Source organism: Ovis canadensis, chromosome 2 (assembly GCF_042477335.2).
Source record: "Ovis canadensis isolate MfBH-ARS-UI-01 breed Bighorn chromosome 2, ARS-UI_OviCan_v2, whole genome shotgun sequence".
Taxonomy (NCBI): domain Eukaryota; kingdom Metazoa; phylum Chordata; class Mammalia; order Artiodactyla; family Bovidae; genus Ovis; species Ovis canadensis.
Window position 1 is genome coordinate 2614046 of NC_091246.1, and position 26815 is coordinate 2640860.

At 41.0% G+C, this 26815-nt stretch overlaps 1 protein-coding gene across 2 annotated transcripts in view; it reads left to right on the forward strand.

Moving 5' to 3' along the window:
* Positions 1-26815, forward strand: part of C5 (complement C5) — a 91850-nt gene that overhangs the window by 8980 nt on the left and 56055 nt on the right. For both annotated transcript variants that reach the window (XM_069575264.1, XM_069575263.1), the window contains 13 exons: positions 2170-2332; positions 7524-7594; positions 8906-8997; positions 10490-10572; positions 12841-12931; positions 14769-14883; positions 16640-16766; positions 19643-19758; positions 21526-21711; positions 22970-23173; positions 24072-24281; positions 24402-24551; positions 26124-26253. In XM_069575264.1, the coding sequence (XP_069431365.1) occupies positions 2170-2332; positions 7524-7594; positions 8906-8997; positions 10490-10572; positions 12841-12931; positions 14769-14883; positions 16640-16766; positions 19643-19758; positions 21526-21711; positions 22970-23173; positions 24072-24281; positions 24402-24551; positions 26124-26253 (1738 nt within the window). The remainder of the gene's footprint in view (positions 1-2169; positions 2333-7523; positions 7595-8905; positions 8998-10489; positions 10573-12840; positions 12932-14768; positions 14884-16639; positions 16767-19642; positions 19759-21525; positions 21712-22969; positions 23174-24071; positions 24282-24401; positions 24552-26123; positions 26254-26815) is intronic.

Genomic DNA, 26815 nt, shown 5'->3' on the forward strand with positions numbered 1-26815 from the left:
ATTTACTGTGAAAACTACTAATGCAAGGAAACAGGCCACTATGAACACGCATATTGGTCTGCCATGCATTGCCTACAAAAATCCATGGATGCTATTTGTTTGTTTAAACTCCAATAAACTACAATCAAAACTTCTAAAACTAATAAATTCTTGATTACTAAAGTGAATAGCTCTCGTGTATAACCACAGTTAACAGAAAGAACAACCTGGATCAAGTAAATTTTCCTTCTATTGGGCTTCCCTGGTGGCTCAGACGGTAAAGAATCTGCCTGCAGTGCAGGAGACTGAATTTCGACCCCTGGATCCTTCTCCAGGGAAGATCCCCTGGAGAAGGGAATGGCAACCCAGTGGGTTATTCTTGCCTGGAGAATTTCATGGACAGAAGAGCCTGGCAGGCTACAGTCCATGGGGTCAGAAAGAGTTGGACACAACTGAGGGATTAAGATATTGTTGTACAGTTTGGTTAGAAAATCGCTCGTAATTCATTTCTTATTAAGAACTCTGATAACTAAAAAATAACTTTCATATTTACTGTTTCCTTATCCAAGTGAAAAATATTGTTTTAAATTCTGATATAAATTCAAAAATAAAGAACCAAAAAATCAGAGACTTCTAGACTTGGAAGGGCCTCTGAGGCTTATTAGACCATTGTTTCTTTAATGTGAGTTCTTTAAAAAGAGATTAAACTTTGAAATTTTATAAAGAGCTGCAAGTTAGAATTACGTTGATATTTACCATTTTGAGTTTATTTTATAAATGTTTTGATTTTATAATTATACAAAAGTCATAAGCACAAGAATATTATACTGACTTTTAGGTCTGTACATATTTAACACTGTACTGAAAATATTTCTTTATTTTTATAAATAACAAAAAGTCAGCACTGAGAGTCTTCCAGAATATCTTACCCTTTAAAAGAGTTCTATATATTACTCAAATTTCAGAAACACTGATCTAAATAAATTCTAACCAAACGTAGGAATTCTTTGCTTCATGTCCTTGATGATAAGTGCTCTAACCTTTTAGCAAACAGGTCCACTTATTAGGTTTATGAAGAAATAAAATTCATTTCCCCAAAGAAGACACTTTTATCTGCTGCCGAGCCACAAACATGTGGCTGTTATCTTTAAATTTAAATCAATCAAATGTAACTAATATAAAAAATTCAGTTCATCACTCATACTAGTCTTGTTTCTAGTGCTTAAATAGCTACAGATGGCATATACTGAGCAGCATAGATATAGGACATTCCCCTCACCACAGAAAGCTCTATTGAACAGTGCTAACTTAAAAGGCTAATCTGGAAAAGTAAATTAGGGTGGGGAAATCATAAAAACTGATGCATATCTTAAGCATTTAGATTTACCTTAACATTACAATATACCTTTATTTGCTAATCGTTTGATGTTGTGCCAAGGTCTTTCTTGGGCCCACTTGCAGCAGCAAAGCCTTATTCACAATGTGTCCCTCCTTTAACGAATCATCTGTTCTGCAGCTTCTGTTTCCTTGAAGCAGAGAAAAAACTTAGGTACTCGCGAAGCAATCTGAGTGCAGAATCTTTATAGATTCTTACTGCTTTTCCAAACGTTTACAGTGCTCTCATATATCTAATTCAGCATGGTTGGTTGTATTAATTAGCTTTTATCTCAAACTGGAAACTGTACCGCTCAACCACGGGAACAGAGGATGTGAATATAGTACAGTGCCCTGAGCATCCATCAGGATGCTGAACAGAGGGAATGGAGAGCACAGAATAATCCAGCAAACTGAAGAGGTTAAAGCTTGTTAAGAGAGCTGTGGTTCAGATGGCAAAGGATCTGCCCACAGTGTAGGAGACCCAGGTTTGATCCCTGGGTCTGTTCGTGCCTGGAGAATTCCATGGACAGAGGAGCCTAGTGGGCTACAGTCCATGGGGTCACAAAGAGTCAGACACGACTGAGTGGCTAACACTTTCATAGTAGTAGTTTTACCAAATGCACATAAAATTTGGGAAGCATAAAACAAAAAATTTTTTAATTACTTAAAGCTGAATGTTGATTATGATGTTTGATACGGAAGGGCTTGGAGCAAAAGTTATTTACTACTTTGGCTCCTATGCTACTTTTTAAATAACATGTTTTATAACTTTAAAATTATTATAGTCTTTCCCGTCAACATTTTCTTTTACAGATACAACCCAAACAGCTGTCTGAAAGACAAAGCTCAGTTTCACATGTGTATTTGGAAGTTATATCAAAGCATTTTTCACAAGCAAAAAAAATGCCAATAACCTATGACAATGGATTCCTCTTCATTCATATAGACAAACCTGTTTACACTCCACACCAGTCAGGTAGAGTATAAGATGCTTCTTTCTCCGGGGAGTAGTGCGATGGGCGTTGACACTATGCTGTAGAGCTTTTTTCCCTTCAAGCTTGAGCAACTAGATAACGGAGGATGGCATTTATTTAAGCTGAACTCTGGATGTGGGGAAGAATTGTCTATGTTTAGTTTTTATTTTGCATTTTGGAGTAAAATTGATTTACAAAGCTGCGCTAGTTGCAGGTGTACGGCAAAGTGGCTCATTTGAACAAATGCATGTATCAAATCATCTTCACTTTTAGGTTAGTACAGTCTATTGAGCAGAGGCCCCTGGGCTATGCAATAGGTCCTTGCTGGTTAACTGTCTAAACAGAGCAGTATGAACACTGCCGAGCTCATTCTGAGGCCACCAGCACTGTGATAACGAAAGCAGAGACACCACAAAATGAGAAGATGACAGGCCAATATCACTGTGAGCTTTTCAACACTTGAGTTTAAGTAGAGACGGATTTCCAACTTGATCAAAAGAGTCTCAATCCCCAGTGATTTTTACACTTATAAATATAATTTTAATTTTAAATTCATATGGAAATTGTTAAATAATTATATGGAATTTAGTTTTTAAATTTTAAATATAAATCTTAGATTCATATGGAAATCACAAAAATCAACAATTACATTATCTACAGTATCTGTCAGTTGTTCCCATGTAGGAAAAAAGCTATTTAAGAATTGTGAAATGTAGTGTTAGGTTTTATTATTAAACAAGCTAGAAGAGGTAACTGCAAATATAATTTTGGCAATTTAAAAATAATTTGTTATAAAGTAGCGATCATAAAAACATTCTATTACTTTGCAGCTAATTCTCAAATTCAGAAAACAAATCAAACCCTAGGGTATCAGATGATTCAGAAAAAGTAAGTGAAGTCACATAAATAAATGGATATTAGTTTTCTAAGGAGATCTACCTAAAGAAAGTTCCTATTAGAACACTGTTTTGTATTAGTGGTTTATCTGTTAGAGGGGGAAAGCATAGCGTAGCCAATCAAAACTCTGATTGGTGAATGGCTGGATTTACTCCCAATGAACGAAAAACCAAACACAGAGAAGTGTGAATGCTGCCCACATATGTTCACGTATCTGCAAAATCTTCAATTCCTCCATCACTCCCTGTTGCCAAAATTAACTTTTGAGCAAATCAGGATGGTATTATAAGAGAATTGTACGTGGAAGGGGAAGGTTATGGAGTTTCAATAATGGCACTATTGGTGAAGGAAAGAGGACGAAAGGCAAGACCAGCCAGTTTTGTTGAAAACCTTTCAGGTAGTACATACTTGCTACATGTTGACTGATGCTGATGACAGTATGGAGTGGAATGGGCCTGCACCATTACCTTTTTAGTAGGAGCTCCAGCTCAGAAAGAAAAGGCCTAGAAAGGCTGGGGTATCGCTTCCAGCTTGGACATAATATCATTGCCAGAATAGCATCCTATTGACTCCAAGAAGATGACTTGGTGTTCATTGAGATAGTCTCTGCCCATAAACTTGGAGCCCTTTTTAAAAATCATGAAAGTGAAAGTGAAGTCGCTCAGTCGTGTCCGACTCTTTGCAACCCCATGGACTGTAGCCTACCAGGCTCCTCCCTCCATGGGATTCTCCAGGCAAGAGTACTGGAGTGGGTTGACCATTTCCTTCTGCAGGGGATCTTCCTGACCCAGGGATGGAACCCGGGTCTCCCACATTCCAGGCAGACTCTTTAACCTCTGAGCCACCAGGGAAGCCCTTTAAACATCATACCCCGAAACAAATATACCAACACCCTTGTCCTCCTCGCATATTAGAGGATGCTTCTTTAATTGGGTCTTGTTGACACTACTTACTATTTAGGGTTCTCATCTTTTTTTTCTCGTTTAATTTTTGGCCGTGCCCTGTGGCATGCAGGACCTTAGTTCCCTGACCAGGGATTGAACCTGTGCCCTTTGCAATGGAAGCATACAGTCTTAACCACTGGCCCTCCAGGCAAGTCCCTAGGGTCCTCATCTTTGTCCATCAAGCAGCCTGATACCCAGACCCTGGGGCTTCTGTCAGCTCTTAAGGTTTCCCTTAAGAACGGCTCCATTTGTTATTTCTTTATCAGAACTTTACCATAAAAATATATACTGTCTTCATCTTAGAATAGAGATGAGAGATCTCTAAGATCTCTCTAAGACCTATTCCATCTTAGAATAAATCATAGAGAAAACCAGAGCACCTCTCTCTAAATTTTGACTCATTAATGAGAGGTAACGAAGTATAGTTGTGAACAGCAGACTCTGGAGCCAAATTGTCTGGGTTCAAATCACAGTTGGGGCTCTTATTAGCTCCATGACCTTGTGTGAGTTAATCTTTCTGAGTCCCATTTTCCTCATCCATATAATGGAGATAGTAATGGAACGTATCTCACAGAGTTGTTGGGAGAGTTCGGTGAATTCATACGTATAAAGCACTGCAAACACTGCCTACCCCAGAGTAAGCACCAGGAAAGTATTTTCCATTATCGTTTAATCTATGGAATAGCACAAAGCCTTAATTACATAGAAGAAAAAGAATTACTCAGTAATTCTTTTGGAAATTAATTACATCTTGCTACTTATAGCTCTAATGTCCCAGTCCTCACATTTTAATCTGAAGATCCTTGAGGGATTTTTCATATAAGTACCTCTAGGATAGAGGCTTAGATCTTCAAGGCTTTACAGGATGAAGAATTTCAGAATAGTGACCAAAATGCTTCCAATCTCACACAGCCTGTGTCCTGCGCTCCCCTCCTGCCTCATCACCCACCGGGCCGCCCCTCGTCCGCGGACAGCAGCCAAGCTGACCTCTTTACAGTTGCTTTCTTATGCCTTTCTCCTGTCCGTAGTAAGGCCTGCGCACCTCTTCCCGGTACATTCATCACCTTGCTTGCCCTCTGAACTTCCACTCAACTCTTCCATGCCATCACATAGAGGGCAGCCTTCTCTGCTTCAAGGCTCCCTCTGTCAGCCTCAGAAAGCCAGGGAGTGTCCTTCGCAGCATTTCCCACCCCTGGAAGTTGACAGTCACTTGTGGGATCTTGTGTTTGCCTCTCTACTCCACTCCGTTAGAGGAATTCCACGTCTGATTCGTCACCACCATATCTCGGTGCCTAACATAGTGTCTGCACATAGAAGGCATCCAGTATATATATTTTAAAAGTCTATAAGCTATACCTTTGGTACAAAAAGCATTCATTGAACTTGCCTTTGATACACCTGGAGAAGGCAATGGCACCCCACTCCAGTACTCTTGCCTGGAAAATCCCATGGGCGGAGGAGCCTGGTAGGCTGCAGTCCATGGGGTCGCAAAGAGTCGGACACGACTGAGTGACTTCACTTCACGTCACTTGATATACCATTGTTATGAAGACAAGATTAATTTTCTAACCTAGCACAAACTGAGTTAGAAAGTGGACAAGCAGTAGCTATAGAAATAATAAAAATAGAAATAATAAGCATTCATTGGTTAGTTATTATGCACTGGGTTTTGCAAAGCTTTTTCTCATTTAGTCTCACGTGCTATGAAGCAGATACTAGCAGTCCTGTGTTACAGATGTGGGACCTAAGGGGTAAGAGGGATTAAGTATCCTATTCTGGGTCACGTTAGAAAGTGGCAGAGATAGGAATGGAACCAAAGTTTTGAATTCTAGGGCCCAAACTCTTAACTTTTGCGGCACACTGCCTCCAGCAGCAGCTCAGTGATGCTCAGGGCTGAACCAGGTATGTTCATAAGGCAGAAGAGAGGACTCGAGCTGAGAGACAGAGGTGAGGGGACAGCAGGGCTGAGGGATTTACTGAGCATTTCATTTTGATCTTATGGTCTTGGTGAAATCAATTTTAGAGAGCTTAATATGTGACTTCTCAGGTAGAGCTTTGCATAATACTGACCCTTTAAAAGGTTTATGACATCAGTTCAGTTTTATTTTGTGGTTAAAGTTCTGGCCATGAAATGATTTGAGCATCAGAAAAACCCTAGAGAAATTATAATACGTCATTGGAAGGAATTAAACCAGCGTGTTCAAGCAGCTAAGAGTTAAAAGCTAAGCAGATATATTTGTTTAAAAGGTGGGGATCTATTACCTGACAGGAAGAAGTGGAAGGGAACTAATTGTTATTGAGCCCCCTGCCATTATTCTTTTAACAATGAACAAATATTTGTAGGATCTGGCTCAATAAATACAACAAAACTGTACAATTCAAAACTATCCTTAGCAACAATAAGAGACAATTTGGGGCCATGTTGTAAGAGTGTATAGTCTGAAACAAACCACCTAATTTTTCATTAAAATCTTCAATTCTGAGATGATTTATTATACTCCTAGTATAACCACTCCAGTATTCTTGAGCTTCCCTGGTGGCTCAGATAGTAAAGAATCTGACTGCAGTGCAGGAGACCTGGGTTCGATCCCAGGTTGGGTTGGAAAGATCCCCTGGAGGCGCGCGTGGCAACCCGCTCCAGTATTCTTGCCTGGAGAATCCTCATGGACAGAGAAGCCTGATGGGCTACAGCCCATGGGGTCACACTCAGTCCACATGACTGAGTGACTAAACTCAATACAACCATAGGGTAGACATCACTATTTTGCTGCCATGAAATTTTTTATAAATCCTGGCCTAATCACAGATATAACTAACTTTGTACTACATATTTGTTCTCCCAAAATATAAGCAAATACATTTTAATAAAGTGAACTGTTCTTTAAATTCATTAGAAGTAGCTCTTTAAAGGAATCCAAAAAGATTCTCTTTCAAAGGAAAAAATTTTAGTGATGTGCTGGGAAAGATTGAAGGCAGGAGGAGAAGGGGACAACAGAGGATGAGGTGGTTGGATGGCATCACCGACTCGATGGACATAAGTTTGAGCAAACTCCGGGAGTTGGTGATGGATAGGGAGGCCTGGCGTGCTGCAGTCCACAGGGTTGGAAAGAGTCGAACATGACTGAGTGACCGAAATGAACTGAACTGAACTGAAAAGGATTCTCAATAAAAGAAAAAATTTTAGTGATGTGTTGTCTACAAGTTAACTTTTTCTTTCTTTTAAATACGAATTTTCATATATGATTATGTATTGAATCTTTAAGATGAGGCTCATCTCTTTTAAGGATGATTATTGAAAATATCAAAATACTGTGCTTCACAAAGTTATTGATGATATCGATTATTCTTACAGTAAAGGTTAGAGTTTATTCACTGAATGATGACCTGAAGCCAGCCAAAAGAGAAACTGTCTTAACTTTCATAGTAAGTATGTTTATTTAAATAATAATTTTATGTTAAAATTTTTAAATTATTTAAATTTTCATCAGGACAAGACACTTTGTTCCATAACCCTGTCCTGACACCATACTAATTTATTCAATGTTCAGAAATGGTTATTGAACACCTTCTGTGTGTATAACATTATAGGTTTATTCCTTTACAATATGTAAAACTCTCATGAAAATGAAAATCTCAACAAGTTATGGTTTTGAACCAAATCATTTAAATACATCCTTCATGATACATTTCTTAAAGACCACCCCTCAATCACTAAGAATTCAACTTAGTGGATTAATCCATCGATTCAACTAAGAAGTAGTTGAATGTCTGTTAAGTATGATATTTTTGATTTGCACAATACAAGGTAAAGAATTACAGCCTGTGGCACTCGCTCCTGATGAGTTTAGAGTTTAGTAAGTAAGACACACTAGCACATGGAAAATAGTGCTAACCCCGTGAGATAAAGATCAGTAATTATCAGCCTTTCATGAGCCATGAGGTACATAACAGGTGTGTGCAATAAATTCCCATGGTCTTCCCAGTTCACGTCCAAACCCTACAAAGTTTTGGGAGGAAGTAACTGCTCACCTGTTGACAGTAGGTCCCCTTCTGCAGGTTGCAGCGCCTCTTTCTCCTACTCAAGGAACCAAAAAGCCAAAAATCTTAACAGAACATGAGTGAAAAAGAGGGCTGTACAGCAATAACCTTGAATCCTTTATAACTTATAAAAATTATGAAACTTTCATAAACTTTCACATCTGAGTATTTTATAATGAATTATTTGAGAAGCATTAGTGTGTTCCAAGATTATAGTTGATAATTATTGATATAACCTGTAAACCTTCAAAATTTCTAGCTAATAAATGAATTTTACAGCATATTTGCTTTGGAAAGTTCCAAATGAACACATACACAATTTAGATTCTGGTATCTATAAAGTGTGTAAGCTATTATTTGGTTCATTATAACATCAGTTTTTGTCATAGTTCTTTTTTTTAGCCATACAATAGAGAGTTGAATCTCTTCTAGATAATTGAGACTAGGATACCCTGGACACTGATTTACTTTTTTTTTTCAAGTGAGGCAGGAGATGCAAGAAAGTCAAAAAAAGGAAGAAATGCCTTAAATGAGCCATATTTGTCTTTCACAACATTTAAATGGCTTTCCTCCTTCATATTTAATTTGAAGACATGATATTTGTTAGTAAATATTTCTATCGATCAAAGACAATGTAATCAGTTAATTTTTTAAGTGTGATTTATATGCTTGGAAATTGTCTGCTTTTCTTCAAAGGATCCCGAAGGATCAGAAGTTGACATGATAGAAGAAAATGATTATACTGGAATTATTTCTTTTCCTGACTTCAAGATTCCATCTAATCCTAAGTATTTTAAAGTTTTTTTGTTGTTGTTGTTTTTAATAAAGTTTTCTGTAAACCAGACATCTGGAACTTTTGGGTGTGAGGTAGATAACCAGTCAAATGGAGCCACCTAGTGTTAACAAAAAGCTAAGTGTGAAAGAAATGTGCAGTCTTTTCAAGTCTAATGAAAAGCTAGGCTCAGGTTCTGGCAAAACAAACAAACCACTCCCAATACTTCTCACCAATCTTCTTTACATATAGAAATTAAAATTTGGAAGAAGCAAAAAAAAAAAAAATAGTTCCCAGGCCTTTTTCTATCAAAACCATCAACCTTCCACCCTTCAAGGAATCTAACAGACTATCAGTCTGAAAGGCTGGTGTTGTCCCATGCCTTGCTATGACCAATGAAAATATTGGTCTTCTGTAGTCTTTACTGCATAGACTTCCAGAAGACAGATTTCAAGAGGGAAGAGCTTAGTAAACTCATTTCCTCCATTTGGTCTCACGCTAGAGGATTAAGAACATGTTTAAACAGAACCCAATGTGAAAAAATTTAGTGAACACATTCCTGGGAAATGCAAAGTACAATGGGAATGAGAAATTTTAAATAGAAATAAAAAATACAGAGCCCCTGCCTCCAACCAACTTAGAGGAGGACGGATAAGTGCGTATAAAAATGACTGCAATAGCACTTTAAAATCTTCTTCTGGTCATTTTTGCTCTGCCCTCTAGAAGGGAGTTCACAGTTAATTCACTGTACTGAAGATCTTCTAGAAATTTGGATGAAATTGGGGGATTTACATAATTTGGGTAGTTTTAAAATTGTGTACCTCCTTGAAAATATTCCATAATAGCAAAGAATTGATCCGATTATTGTATAACTATTATCATTTCTCCAACTCCATCTTATGCCAAGTGGTAGATTGTGCCAGATTCTGCATCAGCCATGACAGCCGCCTATGACCGTTGCTTTCCTACCCAGCACCTTTTCACAGCTTGTCCCCTCTGCTTCAAATGTGCGTCGTCTCACTCTTCACGAAGCTGGCTTCCTCTCCTTCTCTAGGGCGTGGGTTTCTTGGATCCAACACCGCACGCAGTCCCTCTCTTCCATTTTCTTTTCTCTCTCCTCCCTTTACTTTCGTATTTTCTTCATGGCACTTATCTCAGTTTTGTAAGTAATTCTTTATTAATTTACTTGCCTTTACTCCCCACTAGGCTATAAACTGGGACTTCCCTGGTGGCTCAGACAGTAAAGCGTCTGTCTACAACGCGGGAGACCCGGGTTCAGTCCCTGGGTTGGGAAGATCCCCTGGAGAAGGAAATGGCAATCCACTCCAGTACTATTGCCTGGAAAATCCCATGGATGGAGGAGCCTGGTAGGCTACAGTCCATGGGGTCACGAAGAACTTCTTGAGGACAGGGGTCCCGTCTGTATTGGTCACTTTTATACCGCTAGCCCCTCAACATAACAGGCATGTTTCATGACTTCCATAATTTTAAATATTTTGTTCCCATAGATACGGTGTGTGGACCATTCGAGCTAAATATAAAGAAGACTTTTCAACAACTGGAACCGCATATTTTGAAGTTAAAGAATATGGTAATTTCTGATGATTAAAAGTTTACCTATGTAGAGTTAGCATTTTTGCAATAATTCTTTTCACGAATGAGCTTAATGCAAAATCACTCCAGACGAAGATGAGGCTGCTTGCTGGTATGGTTAGAAGTACTGATTGCGGCGGAGGGAGGAGTGGGCGTTGTCTGAATGCCTAAGCTCTGGGTGTAGCTGCCCTGTTCACCTTGAACAAGCACACCAACCCTCTGGACTTGCCTTCCTCATCATAGAGCTCCAAGAGACCTAGCCCCCTGAGGAGCGTGACTGGCTCAGGTCCTCTCCAGAATTAGGGTTTTAGGAGCAGCAGCCTGAGTTGAGGTGAACGGAACCTGGTGTACCGACCTCACCTCATCACCACCCGTTAGTGACCAAACAGGAGCATGTGCACTTCCTTACCCCGAGTCCAGTGCCGTTTTCCTTCTGACTCGACATGCCTAATACATTGATCCAAAAATATCGGGTAGTCTTACTTTGAAACCAGTCATGTTAACGGACTAATGGTTAACGTTCAAACCGCTTAACCTTCCCATTTCTTGTTTACTAGAGTATTTGTGTGCTCTGATACAAAGTTTAACTTTATTTTGCTTGAAGTCATTTTTAATTCTTTCAATAGACTCATAATAATGTGGCGAATAAACACACGAATTTTAACAATTAACAAACAGTGACAAAACAAATGTACTATCATGAAGCTCAACTTTAAAGATTATAGGCTCTAAATAACATATCGTCCTAACTGGTCCCCTTTCCTCCACGCGTTTTTGCTGCTTCTTGTACATACCTAAAATTTATCCACTTCTTATTATCTGCAGCCACACGTCAATTTTATCACCAGGCTCCCTCATGGACTACTGAAAACCCACCCTCAACCCCCAACTGTTACCTCTGCTTTGAAGCTATTCTCGCCGTTATTTCGTTCTTTTGTTACTGAGTCCCCACCGCCTCCTCATTGCCATCTCCTCAGCCTCATTAATGGTGACTTTGCACATGATCTGCCTACAGCCCCCTCCCTCTCACCTAGCCAACTCCCACTCACCTTCAAGTCTCGGTTGAAAAACCGTTTACTCAGTGACGTTTTCCCTGAATTCTCTTTCCTGGGAAGGACTCCCTGTACTCACTTGTAAATATCAGCTTTCACAGCGGTCTCAAGTGTTTGTTCTTTGCTTATGCTTGTCTTCCCTGCTCGACTGTGAGCTCAGTGAGGGTAGGGTTTGTCTGTCGTGTTCATGGGTGTATCCCTCTTGGTAGGAGTGTGCAGGCTATATGGCAAGTAGGTACTGGATGAAACGATGAAATATTTTCCTCTACTTCATATCTTGGAGAGAACATGTCTGCCTTGATCTTTAATGACACAGGAATGCAGCCCAGAGCAACAGGTTGCATTGCTCTTAGACTTCTGTTTCCTCCCACATTGCAGGCAGACTCTTTACCGTTTGTGCAGAAAGGCCCTTTCACCATCTAGGAAACACATAAGCCATGTATGACCCCATCTCACTTACTCTCATGTGACAGTCTTGATCTACAATATCAAGGTCATACAATCACCCAGTTTCTGTTAAGTGTTGTGCAGGTTAATAGAATCTGTAAACCTTACTACCCAGGCTGTGTTAGAGCAAAGAGAAGACCATGCTATTTTGGACAGGTGAAATTGTTTTCTCTTGGGCAATCAGGATACCAAAGAGACAGGGAAAAAAACCCTCCTTCCCTTCTGCCCTAATTTTCAATTTTGCATGAAGCTTCTTTCTTGTAGCTAATTGTAAGCTCTCGCTTATTGACTAAAGTGAGAGTTTCATGTTGGAATTTGGAGACTGGGTAGATTGTATCTATTAGGCAAAAAAGGGAAATGTTAAGCAAGACAATTCTTTTTCCATTTTCAATATAATAAACATTTGTTGAGCACATGCTATATTTGTGGCTCATGAGAAGGTTGAGGGAGGAGACACGCAAACATAAAGAGAAGAGTCTTTTTTGTTTCAAGGAGCCCATCGTCTAGCGGAGGAAGTAGTCAGTCGCCTGTAAGTGCTGAAATCAGAGTATAAGGGAAGTTCTAGCACGCAGCGTATGAACACACCTCTGATTGGCGGAACGGGAGGCTTCCCAGAGATCCCGTTGTCCCTGACGATAGTAATGACAGGGTGGATGCCGCGCTGATGTCGCAGCTTACCCGGCTGTACCAGAAATACAGTCCGTTGCTGCGCTTTGAAGACCGCTCTAATTCAAATGGTAACGTTGCTTCTTCGTCTTTATTTTCAGTGTTGCCACATTTTTCTATCTCAATAGAACCAGAAAGTAATTTCATTGGTTATAAGGACTTCACTAATTTTGAAATTACTATAAGAGCAAGGTAAGAACGTTTTTTGTTTTGTTTTCAGATTTTTCAGTTAAACTGAGTGCTAACTTTGGTGACATTTGCACAGAGTGAGATCTTTGATTTTTACCCCCAGTTTTATTGAGGTATAATTGACCTATGACATTGGGAAAGTTTAAGGTGTACTGTGTGGTGAGTTGATACATTTGTACATCGCTGAGATCTGTGATTTAGTGGCAATGTCTGGCATGACTTTGAAACTACCTGACTGAGAAGACATCACACCTATAATTTATTTGCTCATACTGACTTTAGCTGATTCCAATTTTAGTCTAGTTAAATATTCACCAGCGCCCCGCCCCCCCCCCCCAAAATCCTAAAGACATAAGCTCAGTGTGTATGTTTAGGAAGCAGCGTGCCTTAGGATACTGGAACTGAGATATGAAGCTTTAACTTCTTATCACTTTTAATGGCTTCATCAGCCAGCTAATGCTGCATAACTACTTTGGGACCCAGTGCCTTAAAACCACAACTATTTACGAGTCAGCTGGGCAGTTCTGCTGTCTGGGCCAGGCTGATGTCAGTGGGGCTCACCCATGTGCCTGCAGCCAGTTGGCAGGTCAGCTGGGGGCTGGCTGGCCTAGGAAGGTCTTCCTCAGATGCCTGACAGTTAACTGGCAGTTGACTGAAGCTGCAAGGATGACTGGCCCATGTGTGTTTCTCATCAACCAACGGGCTAGCTTGTAGCAGCAGCAATGCTCAAAGAGAGAAAATGGGAGCATAAAAGTCCCTTTGTGGTTTACACTTTGGGACTAACACACCGTCACTTCCACCACATTCTTTTGTCCAAAGCAAATTACAGCATCCGCCTGAAGGAAACAGACTCCCTTCACACCCTTTGCATCCAAGGAGCTGCAAAGGCAGTAGACGCATGGGGAGGTGGAGAATTGGGGTTACTTTTATAAGCGACCTACCATTTAAAAATGACCTAGTATAATTATTAAAAACAGTAACCAATTTATATAACTATATATGTCAGGTACTTTCCAAAGCATTCTGTATGTATTAGCTCATTTAATCTTTACAAAACTCTGTGTGATAGATACAATTACTATCCCCACATTATAAACAGAAAAACGAAGGTACATAAATGTTAAGCAATTTGCCCAAGATCATACAGCTAATAAATCACGTGGTCTCTCTTGTTCCAGAACCCATGCCTTCAAATGCTACCATATACCGCCTCTCTTCCTAGCGTTTATTCCTCAGACAGAGTGTTTGCCACTTGATCTAAGCCCCTGTAAAAGGCTCACTGGACAGACAGTTGTAGAAATGGACTTCTTTTAACAGAGAGACTTACTTTTTTTTGTTCAAACTACGAATAACAAAATAGCATGAATAACATGTTCTACGAATAACATGATCTTGCTATCATGGTTGCTCTACAGAAAGTTTTCTTTATCATTGTTTTAATTCTAAACTAAAAAAGGAAATATGCAGTTAGAGTTTTTCAAAAGAACTTATATAACTGTGAGACTGGGTATGCTGCTTTAAAAGATGTAAAAGAGAATAAAGAGCAGTTCTCCGCTGTTATCAAAATCATTGAGGAAGTGATGTGTTTTGTAAGAAAGAGGCCCAGACCTGACTCTTTTGATCTCCTCAAAATCAGTTTATTTCATCTAGCACATAGTAATAAAAATCTGTACTTTGGCTTTATTACGGTGGCTTTATGAGGATGAAATGTAATAGTGGATGGAAAGGCACTTTAAAGTATGTCAAATGCTTTATGTGATTTTAAATTGTTATGTTTTATCTGGACTTTATTATTGTAACGGTGTTAGCAGAACAATTTTATGGTGTGGTTGTTTGACAGATATTTTTATAATAAAGTCGTCAACGAGGCTGACGTTTATATCTCTTTTGGAATAAGAGACAACTTAAAAGATAATCAAAAAGAAATGATGCAAAAAGCGATGCAGAGCACAACGGTAAGAGGTCCACTGGCACCTGAAGGTCCATCGTGGACGCTGGAGACGGAAAGTCCCTTCTGTACCATCTGGTCCTCTGTGCTGTTTCATGCAGGTGTGGAAATGGGAGCTCAGAAACCTTGCACTGACTCCTCACTACCCTGAGGAGAAAGTTCAGTCTCCTTGTCAGCAAGCCCCCTGCCGGCCCATCTCTCCCTTTCTGCCCCCTTGCGCCGGTCACCCGTTTTGCCAGCTCACCCCAGTCTCTCTCGCCTCCAGGTGTCTGCAGAGCTGCTCTTTCTGCCAGGGAATGCCCTTTTGCTTTGTCACCTCCTGCTTCTTCTCTGCCTGGCTAACGCCGTCCCAATCTTTGTCTCCACATCAACACCCATCCTGCTCCCTCAGGCCTTGAGTCACTCTCGATGAAGCATGTTTCACACTTTATATTGCAGTGGTTTTCAACCAAGGGTGATTTCTACCCCCAAGGAGACATTTGGTAATGTCCAGAGACATTTGTGGTTGTCACAACTGGGCAAGAGGGTCACGTGAGCATTTCGTGGGTCGAGGCCAGGGACGTTGTAAAAACCCTTCAGAGCAGTGCACCCTCAGCAAAGAATCACCCTGCCCAAAATGTCAATAGTGCTGAGGTTGAAAACCACTGCAATTAGCAATGCTGTGTTTACTCCTTTACCGTTCTCTGCACAAAGCTCTCTGGGGTCTGAATCATTCCCACTATATGCCGAGAGCCAGCTCAGCTGCTGGCAAGTTTTGTAGGTGCTCTGTAAAGATTTGTAAGTGAATGAGTTGCCGTGAGCTCACTGAGAAGTCACTGGCCCACAGTGAAGGCCGAGCGGTTGCGGGAGCTCAGAGGGCCCTGCTGCCCGCTTCCCGGCTCGGTGCTCTCTGCGCCGCGCTGTGGACGGTAAGGGCTCACGGCATTTGGGTCACTACTGCCCTTTCACAGAGCTTGCATCACCAGTTAGTGAGCCCTTGCTCTTTCAAAGTACAGTTTCATTTAAGATATAAACGCCTCTTTTTTAATGCAAGAGTCCATGTTAAACACTGAGGTTTAAAGCTACATAAGACAAAAATCCCTGTCCCTGAAGTACTCAATTTTAGAAGAAAAAATAAGGCAAAATCTGTTTTACTGTTGTGGTTAATACTTAAATAATGTCATATGATTCGCTGGTGGCTCAGACAGTAAAAATCTGACCGGGGTTCGGTCTCTGGGTCGGGAAGATCCCCTGGAGAAGGCAGAGCAACCCACTCCAGTATTCTTGCCTGGAAAATTCCATGGACAGAGGAGCCTGGCAGGCTGCAGTCTGTGGGGTGGCAGAGAGTCGGACACGACTTAGCGATTAACATATCGTAGATAACCCTATATCCCATTATCCACTGTGCATTTTTAAATTAGTGTCTTAATATGCAAGCAGAGTAAATATCATAAAATCCCATAAACTCTCAGTTAAGAGCAAAAGTAAGCTGAGAGGCCTAGAAAGACAATGATGACTCAGTGATGGGAAGAAGTCATCTTTGCCAGCTAGTACAAAAAGACCTGTGGAACCAAATAATGTTTAAGATCCTTCCACATCTATAATTCTAAACAAATAGATTAGAAGATAACACTCTGGGCTTAACTGTGGACTCAGTTACTCGCTTTGGTGGTAAAGCTTTCCTCTTTGTCTTCGATTGAGAGGCTAGTAAAGGCACATTTTATTCATTTTTTCCTTATAAATTCTTCTTTGAAATAACTTGTTTATTTTCCCCCTTTAAAAAGTTGATAAACGGAATGGCTCAAGTCACATTTAACTCTGAAACAGCAGTTAAAGAATTGTCCTATGAAAGTCTAGAAGATTTAAATGACAAGTACCTCTATATTGGTGTGACAATCACAGAGTCTACAGGTAAGTCTGTTTTCCCTCTTAAACTTTCTCTTGGCAAATATTTGCTGTTGTTTAGTTGCTAAGTCGTGTCCGACTTTTTTGCATCTCCATGAACTATATAGCCCACCAAGCTCCTCTGTCCATGGAATTGTCCAGGCAAGAATACTGGAGTGGGCTGCCATTTCCTTCTCCAGGGGACCTTCCTGACCCAGAGACTGAAGCTGCAGCTCCTGTGTCTCCTGAATTGGCAGGCAGATTCTTTACCTCTGAGCCACCAGAGAAGGTCCCCGGGAGGAGGGCATGGCAACCCACTCCAGTAGCCTTGCCTGGAGCATCCCATGGACACAGAAGTCTGGCAGGCTGTAGTCCATGGGCTCACAAAGAGTTGGACATGACTGAAGTGACTTAGCATGCACCAGAGAAGGTCCCCTGGCGGAGGGCATGGCAACCCACTCCAGGAGCCTTGCCTGGAGAATCCCATGGACAGAGAAGCCTGGAGGGCTATAGTCCATGGGCTCACAAAGGGTTGGACATGACTGAAGCAACTTAGCATGCACCAGAGGAGGGACTTTCTCTTGGGAAATATTTAGACAGCATATTAAAGGTATAAATAATTACTACATTCTTTCACGTTTTACTTCCTTTCATAGTTAAATTTTATTTTTCCATCATTAAAACTGGGATTGGAGTGTAGCGTTGTCACTCCCTAGCCACTGGGTCTCTACTGTCTCAGTGGCAAGAAGGGATGTCACCCGCTCATTTAACAGCCCAAGTGGCTCACAGCCTGTCTGGCTTGAACATCTGGCACCTCAGTTTTCTCACCTGGGAGGAATCAAAACCAAAGAGATATGTGTGTACAGACATTTGGTGAAGTACCATGCAAACGAAAGTTACCACGACTACCACTGGTTTATCCACTTAGTTGTATGATGAGGGAGTTGAACAAAGTACACGATAAAGCCCTCTTCTTCTGGAATAGTAATTCTATCCAAAAGTAGAGGTAATGTTTCTAACATGGGTCCGATAATGGTATACGCCTCTCAGTGTTACGGCGGGAATGAGAGTCTGTGTGCGCAGAGCGCTCTGACCAGCACCTCTCCCCCCTTTCTCCTGTCCTCCCCTCCTCGCCACCCCTCCTCCCCCCAGTGCTCTTCCCTCTCCCTCTTGCTCTCCTCCTCTTCCTCCTCGTCTTCCCCCTTCTTCTTCCTCTCCTTCTCACCACCTATTTTTTTCCCTTAGCATTCTTACTATCTTGTCTAGTACTCTTAACCCTCACTCCGATGGTTTTAATAGTTAATAATTATTACTCCCAGTTGGATTACTTTGTCTTACTTCTGATATATCTCGATTACTAATATACCTTATATTTGCAGGTCTATATTGAACCCCCAGTCAACCATAAGCAAATAATTTAAACACACTAAGTCCATTTTTTTCCAATAAAATGACTGTTACACTAGAAGATTCCTAAGTCTCCTTCCACCTCTTTAAATTTGTCCTTCTAGGGTAGCAGAATGAAGAACTGAGGTGATTACAGAGTTATTAAGCACCTTGTATACATCAGATGCTCAAAAGATGCAGGAGAATGATGATGATTTTAGACTCCCTGCCCTCTCTATATTTTTGACATTGTTTTAATGTTTCTTTCTTACTGTTATTTTTCTCGATTTATTTAAAATAAATTCAGTTTAAGCAATGTTTATTAGATATGCAAAGAGCGCTGCTAAATATGCAGCTTACAAACGTTAATGGTGCATAATTTCAGTACTCAAGTGCCTTACAAACACCATCAGCTGAAAGAAAAATATACAAAGAACTCTTTGACAAGAAGGGAGTCCATGTGTGCCCTAAGCAAAGTGCTTAGTGCTACTGACCTGCAGAAGAAGACGAGCTCCCAGATGATTGCTGAGCAACCAGCAAAGGTGTCCTGAAGATGACTGGTCTTGTCTTGAAAGACTAGTAGGGTTTTGAGGAAGGGGTGACAGGCAGCGTGAAGTGGGGCACTCTTCAGAGAGGGGACATACCAAGGGTGACCGTTGAGAATAGCAGATTACTCTGTTGGCTGAAGTATAGGATATATATGTAGGGGTGCATATGTGCATGCCAAGTCACTCCAGTCGTGTCCAACACTTTGCAGCCCCATGCACCGAAGCCCACCAGGCTCCTCTGTCCATGGGATTCTCAAGGCAAGAATACTGGAGTAGGTTGCCATGCCCTCCTCCAGGGGCTCTTCCTGACCCAGGGCTCGAAACCATGTCTCTTCTGTCTCCTGCATTTGAGGCGGGTTCTTTACCACTAGCGCTGCCTGGGAAGCCCATATGTGGGAGTGTCAGGGATGTAATTCTGGAAGAAGTTAGGGACACTAGAGCTCTGTATATTATTCTGATAACTTATTATATATAAGTTTTAGCCAAAGGGTAACACTATTGGGTCTTGCCAATAGACCCTCTGGGTTCTCTCTACCTGATGCTCTTTTTTTAATGTTTTCTTCAATTCTCTCTAAATCCCTGCTCCCTAAAGATGACCCCCCTGTAAGCCTTAGTCTCTGGCTGACCCTTTCTTCTCTCCTTAATGCCTTCTGTGTATTTAAATGGAACTCAAGCAACCAGTGAAAAGTGACGTCCCCTCCTCAAATTTCGCCTCAGTCTGATCCTATTTCCCTACTTCCACAAGGGCTGTCTCTACACGTAAGCCCTGAGCATAAGACCTTGGAAATGCCTGAGAAGGGTTTAAACTCTTCTCTGCACTGCCCCTTCGAACCAAGACCCATGTCTACTTGCTGCTGGTAAATGAGTGAGTTCAGAAATGAATGAGTGGGTCTGTGGAGGCACGTGGAGACAGACATGGCTCCCCACACAGATCAGTACACTTCTAATACATTTTTGTCATTTCTTCAGGTGGATTTTCTGAAGAAGCAGAAATTCCTGGCATCAAATATGTCCTTTCTCCCTACAAACTGAACTTGGTTGCTACTCCTCTTTTTGTGAAGCCTGGGATTCCATATTCTATCAAGGTTAGGTTGGGGGTTGGGGGTACTGCTGGATGTGATTGTCTTTCTCAAAAAAAATATGGGGGGCTGGCAAGCAAAGGAAGGGTAAAGGAGAGGCAAAGCACAGAGGGAGCTCAGTCTGTGCGCGAGATCTGCCCCTCCGACCGTGTGGTCAGCAGTGGGAACCGCCAGCCAGCTTCTCTCTTGCGAACAATATCAAACCTTAGGACAGTATCAGCATTTAGTAGGATAGCCCGTGTTAGGCATTCCCTAAATGAGCCTTACCTTAACGATATGTGTTATAAATAAAGCTCCATACGTCTATAGTTCAAAAAAATACTAACATTTAAAATCATTTGACAACACGTTCTTAAAAAGCCTTAAGACAGAGATGTCGTTCCTTGAGAATAAACCCCTTTCTCTGTGTGTTTATTTCCCATGGCCTGAGGGGGCACCGCTGTGCTCTTCACTCGGCCTTCTCTGCACGCCACGCCGTCGGAGCTCATCTCTCTGTATCGTTCCCTGTCCTTTCCATCTCAACACTTTTCTGTCTGTCCCTGACTCTTTCCTCTCCGGTTTTTGTTTTTTTTTCTCCTTTTCAATATTTTCTCTCCTTCTTCCTCTTTTCCTTTTTAAAATGCTGATAGTATGGAGCTAAAACATTTATCTGACTTTGTAATTATATTTCATTGAATTTAGTATTCTATATCTGATTATATATTATGTAAAACATACTCTATTACATATACTATGTTTTATTACATTTATAAAATGAATCTTTTTATTCCCTATCCTTTAGAAAGCTGTAGATCACTGGCTTTTAAGAGAAAAAGATTTATCAGACCCCAAGCAACCTTTGGACATGCTTATAACTTCTTAATACATATACAACACATTTAATAATATATAACATGTTACTGTATAGTGCATATGATAATTTACAATTTATTATAGAGTGTATTAATACAATATGTACAAAAGATCATAAAATATGTCACTATATAGAATATATTTATTATTTTCAAATGTCTATGTATTATATATTTATCTTTATATAAATATTTTTATATACTATATATCTCTATATATTTCACATCACATATAAAAATAAATAATGTAAAACCTTTGTGGAAATTCTACATGAATTTAGCATATGCATGGCAATGAGAGGTAGAGTTTAAGGAGAAAAAAATGTATTTATTGTTTCTCATGGGGCTTCTCTGGTAGTTCAGCTGGTAAAGAATCTTCCTAAAATGCAGGAGACCCAGGTTTGATTCCTGGGTGGGGAAGATCCCCTGGAGAAGGGCGTGCAACCCACTCCAGTATTCTAGCTTGGAGAAACCCCGTGGACAGTGAAGCCTGGAAGGCTACATTCCATGGGTTGCAAAGAGTCGGACACGACTGAGCGACTAAGCGCTATACTATTATCTCTCATATCTAAGAGATTAATTCCCAGAAGTGACTGCTTCATTTTCTCTTTTATCTAGTTCTCAACCAGTTGAAGAAACACAGAAATGAAAGAGCAGAAGACCTTATCTCATCTACTTGGCAGGCCTAATACAGTGCTTATGTTCTGAGTCTTCTTGATATACAGGGGAATCCATTCAAGAATGGTTTAACTAAATAAGAGTAGACTCTTTTATATATAAGATGAGAACATGCTTCTCTTTAGTTAATTGAATATGAATAATTTATACACTGGTGAGGAGAAAGGAAAATTATTTCAGAACTGTTTTGCTTTAAAAGAAGTGATGAGCTGTGGAAATGAATTTGGACTGTTCTGGCAAACAGGTGCAAGTTAAGGATTCATTTGACCATTTAGTAGGAGGGATACCGGTGACCCTGAGCGCAAAAACGTTCGACGTGAACCAAGAGATATCTGACTTGGAGTCGAAAAAGAGTGTAACACGTTCCAGTGACGGAGTAGCTTCTTTCGTGGTGAATCTCCCATCTGAAGTGACGGTGCTGGAGTTTAATGTGAGCTGAATTCTCCTGTTAAATTTTCTAGGACAGTGTGTACTTTTGACTGTGTGTTTTGGCCAATGTGCAGAAAAAAATGCGGCAGATTTTAGACATGAGTCCAGCAAACAGTTCCACAATTTTGCAACCAAAGGAAAAAAAAAAGCACCAGAGGCAATCTTCAAATTAACTGAATGGTCGTTTAGGAAGATAAATGTATCAGTTTTTATTTCAGGTGAATTATTTTCTCTTGCATTAGTAAGACTGTATTAAAATCTAGAAGCATGAAATAGGAATAGCAATGAAAATTAGTGATAGAAAATTCTCTTTCCCACCTCGCAAACTTTTGTCTCTCTTCAGGGCCACAGAGGGGTCAAATGTGGAATCCTCTCTTTTTTTTCTAGCTATATGAATTACTCTATCTGAAAGTTCACTTAATAGTCTTCTCTCCCAGCAAATAATATTTAGGATAAAGTCCAGGTAAAAAATAACTTAATCATGTGTGTCAGTGACATTGACAGCATGTCAGCTGCACAGATTCGCTGTCATCTGCTGAGCCCGTATGACGCGCTAGACATCGTACTAAGAGCTTTATGTAGAACACATTCCATACCCATTTAGTCAGCTCTCTGAATCAGAGAATACTGTCTTTGCCATTTTGCTGCTGAGGAAACAGAGGCTTTTAACCTCTCTTGTGGTTAAATAACTTATCCAGACTTAATAAATGATGATGGCTCTTGAATGCAAACCAATGTATATCTCACCCCAGATATTAACCTCTCTGCTGTCAAAGGCTGATATCACTGCCATGATATCACTCCTGCCCCACTCTGTTGGTAAGCCCTTGCCTGTGCCACGGCTTCACAGTGAAACTGGGCCAAAAGTCTGTGTCCTGTCCATCCACAACTCCTGTCCCCAGTCCTCGGGGCCTGTAACCCATAAGAGAAGAATCCCAAGCTGACCATGACACTTCAGGGAGGATGCCGGTGTTTGTTCCATGAGCATCACTCTGTTTTCACTTCACCGGACTTTCCCACCATAACCCACAGTCCCGTATTATCCCAGTTATTGCCCATAGCCTCTGTAAAGTTATCTGATACCACAGCTGTTACAAACACATTGGAGGAGTGGATTTCTTTTTCTTTAGCAATTGGTGTTGTGAAATTTAGAAATGTATAAAGCAAAGAAAGGAATTTAAAAGGTGTGTTTCACAGAAAACATACCTTCACGTCACAGTCCACGTATCTTTGTTTAACTTTTTTTTTTTCCTTTTCAGATCAAGACAGAGGATCTAGACCTTCCCGAAGAAAATCAGGCCAGTAAAGATTACCGAGCAGTAGCGTATTCATCTCTCAGCCAAAGCTACCTTTATATTGACTGGACAGAAAACGATAAACATTTGCTTGTGGGAGAACATCTGAGTATCGTTGTCACACCCAGAAGTCCGTATATTGACAAAATAACTCACTACAATTACTTGGTAAGTATAATAGTGATAGATTTACCTGACTGTCCTTTGCTTACAGAGAAGTGTTAGAATGATCCCTGACATAAGTTCTTACAAAGCACTTCCAAGAACATCACCTGATTGAATAGCCAGTTTTTCAAAAGCCTTTGAGACAGGGCATGATTTTCATGACTGTTTCACAGAAGAGGAAGCTGAGGGACCAAGGACTTAAGACTCACCACAGTCACCCAACTTGGAAGAGAAAGGTCACGATCAGAACTGGGAACCTCTGATTCTCCATGTGACGTGCCCTTCACCAAAGAGAGCTCGAGTCCTCCGCAGAGAGAGCCTGATTAAATTCTCACATTACCTCTGCTCTACTTCATGGCCACAGATTGCCTGCCTAGACCCGTTTAAAATATGTGCATTTCAGTGTAATACAGGAGGGACCCAAATCCTGCTCTTAAGGGTTGAATCATTTCAAACCTGCTCCCGGAGTATCCCTATTATGTCACTTACATTAAACAGAGGGATCAGTCAAGGCTGTCAGTGAAAGCTAGGAAAGAATCCAAAAAAAATGTCATAGGCTTCATGACAATTACCAAAGCAATGGGATTAATTATTCTGAAGTTCAGGCCACACAAGTGATGATGACTTTCTTTCAACAGTTTTAAGGAAAAAATTTAAATGACATCTAGTTAATTCCTGAACTTCAGTCCCTTCATCTGCACAATGGAGATAGTATTCCCAACCTTCTGGTTATCATGGAAACTAAAAGAGTTAATTGAACATGAAGTTCCTGGCACATAGTAGGCCCTGGCAATGTAAACTTTCTTTTTCTTTAACACAATTTCTACTCTCACTCCCAAGCTCTATCCTAAAGCAAAGGTTATGTGTTGTAATCACCATTTCTGCTGCTGTTTATTTTTAGATTTTATCCAAGGGCAAAATTGTTCACTATGGCACAAGGGATAAACTTTCGGATTCAGCTTATCAAAGTATAAACATCCCAGTGACACAGGACATGGTTCCTTCCGCCCGTCTCCTGGTCTATTACATCGTTACAGGGGAGCAGACTGCAGAATTAGTGTCTGATTCAGTCTGGTTAAATATCGAGGAAAAGTGTGGCAACCAGCTTGAGGTAAGCCACAAGTTACAAGTCCCAGTCAGATTTTCTCCTGAATAAAGGGGCTGTAAATGCAGCTATCTGTGAAGTTTTGTGTCGTACAAATGATTATTTTCTTTTCCAAATGACCTTTAGGTTCATCTGTCTCCAAGGACAGATACGTATTCCCCTGGCCAACGTGTATCTCTTACTATGGAAACTGAGCTGGATTCCTGGGTGGCTTTGACAGCGGTGGACAGTGCTATATATGGGGTGCAAAGGACAGCCAAGAGGCCCCTGGAAAGAGTTAAGTAGTGTGTGACGTTCGTTACTGGGGTGGCCCGAGGCAGTGCTTCACGAATGGGCCATTAGGGTGAGTGGTGGGGAAAGAACTAAATGCGGACTAGACTTGCTTTTCTGCTGACACAGTCTTCTCAGAACAGGGGCTCTTAGGAAGGTAAGCCATCATGCTAGTCTCCAAAGCCCAGGTCTGTCCTTTTTCACTTTTCCAAGTATGGAGTTAAGCACTTTAAAAGCATATGATCGTGATAGTAGTGACATTCATGGGGCCAGAGTACCACTGATTGGTAGGGTTTGGAGATTTGGGAGCAGGGGACTTTACAGTAGCAGCACCAAGGAAGAATGAATAGGCAAGCTCTGGGGGATTTTTGCTTTTGTTTCCTTTTTTTTACTCATTAAAATCTGTGGCCCAGAAGAATCTGAAAATTATTCATTTACTCTGAAAGTGAAAGTGAAAATTGCTGAGTCACGTCTGACTCTTTGTGACCCCATGGACTATACAGCCCATGGGATTCTCCAGGCCAGAGTACTGGAGTGGGTGGCCTTTTCCTTCTCCAGAGGATCTTCCCAACCCAGGGATCAAACCCAAGTCTCCTGCATTGCAGGCGAATTCTTTACCAGCTAAGCCGCAAGGGAAGCATAAGAATACTGGAGTGGATAGCCTATCCTTTCCCCAGGGGATCTTCCCAACCCAAGAATCGAACCAGGGTCTCCTGCATTGCAGGCAGACTCTTCTCCTCTATGTTCCCATTTACCTCCCCTATGAGAAGTAACGGTTGTTCAGTCGTGTCCGACTCTTTGCCACCCCATGGACTATACAGTCCTCAGAATTCTCTAGGCCAGAACACTGGAGTGGGTAGCCTTTCCCTTCTCCAGGGGGTCTTCCCAACCCAGGGACTGAACCCAGGTCTCCCACATTGCAGGCGGGTTCTTTACCAGCTGAGCCCCCAGGGAAGCCCTTACCTCCCCTGTGCTCTGCTACAATTTTCTAGACTTGAGTTTCTTTGAAGAAGGAAGAAAGAACTGAGAAACTATTAAGTTAAACATATTCAGAAAGGAAAACTATTTGGGGTCAAAATTAAAACTGGGAAAAGCCTTCCCCCAAACAAATTCTCGTTCACTTAGAACCTAGAGCCCTCTTTCCCAAAATACGAGAGAATCCGCTGATTTTTTTTTTTAATCTTTCAGTGATTCAAAAGCTAGCTTGTTGATTCACTTACACGTGCACTCATTTATCCTCTTTTGGACATTATATTGATTACAGTATGCACTCTACGTACGAAACAGCATGGTCGATTTCGAGGCATCGTCTCATCGAAGCTTGAAACTTAGTTCCTGATTTAATTTTGAATAGGCATGTATTTTTAAGAACAAACTAAAGGAAGGAAGTCGGGAAATTCGGTCTTTGGCCATTTGATAAATGATAGGCCCGTGCATTTCCCAGATTTGTTAGGCTCATATAACAGTTTGTACCTTTAGTTTTTCAGAGGAATGATTTCCGTATCTGATTAGGCTTACTATTTCGCCTTTTAGGAAGCGTGCTAAGAATTACTAAATTAACTAAGTACCTCTGAACAGGTATTTCAAACTTTAGAGACGAGTGACCTGGGCTGCGGGGCAGGTGGTGGCCGTGACAATGCAGACGTGTTCTATCTAGCCGGACTCACCTTCCTCACCAACGCAAACGCAGATCACACCCGAGAAGACGGTAAAAAACACCAATTCTTGTTTACTCTTCAAACTGGTTACTGAAATTTACGTGAACAGTTTGCCTCCCAGACTTCATTGTTGTCCCTCCTCCAGAATAATTCGCTACACTGATCTTATGGTGACATGACTGGGTAACTCCTCTGTACAAATGGTTTCATTAGCCTTCAAGATAAAGTACAAACTCTTTTCTGTAATGCTCCAGACCCTCCGTGATCTTCTCCCCAGCTCTTTGCAGCTGTTTCTCATCCCACTCTACGGGACCTTACGTTTATGCCACAGAGAACCAAGTGTAGTTATGGGTGGCACTAGCCTGTGTTACGTCTTTGACTTTTCCTCATTAGGACTGCTCTCCCTTTCATCAGCCTGCAGAAGCTAGTGGACGACTCATCTCCTCTGTGCAAGCTCTTCCTCGTATAGAATCGATCACTTCCTCTCCTTTAATAGGAGGACTACTATAGGGACTAGGTCTATTTATAAGTAATTCAATAGAAGTACATCACTCAGTTCAGTTCAGTTCAGTCGCTCAGTCGTGTCTGACTCTTTGTGACCCCAGGAACCGC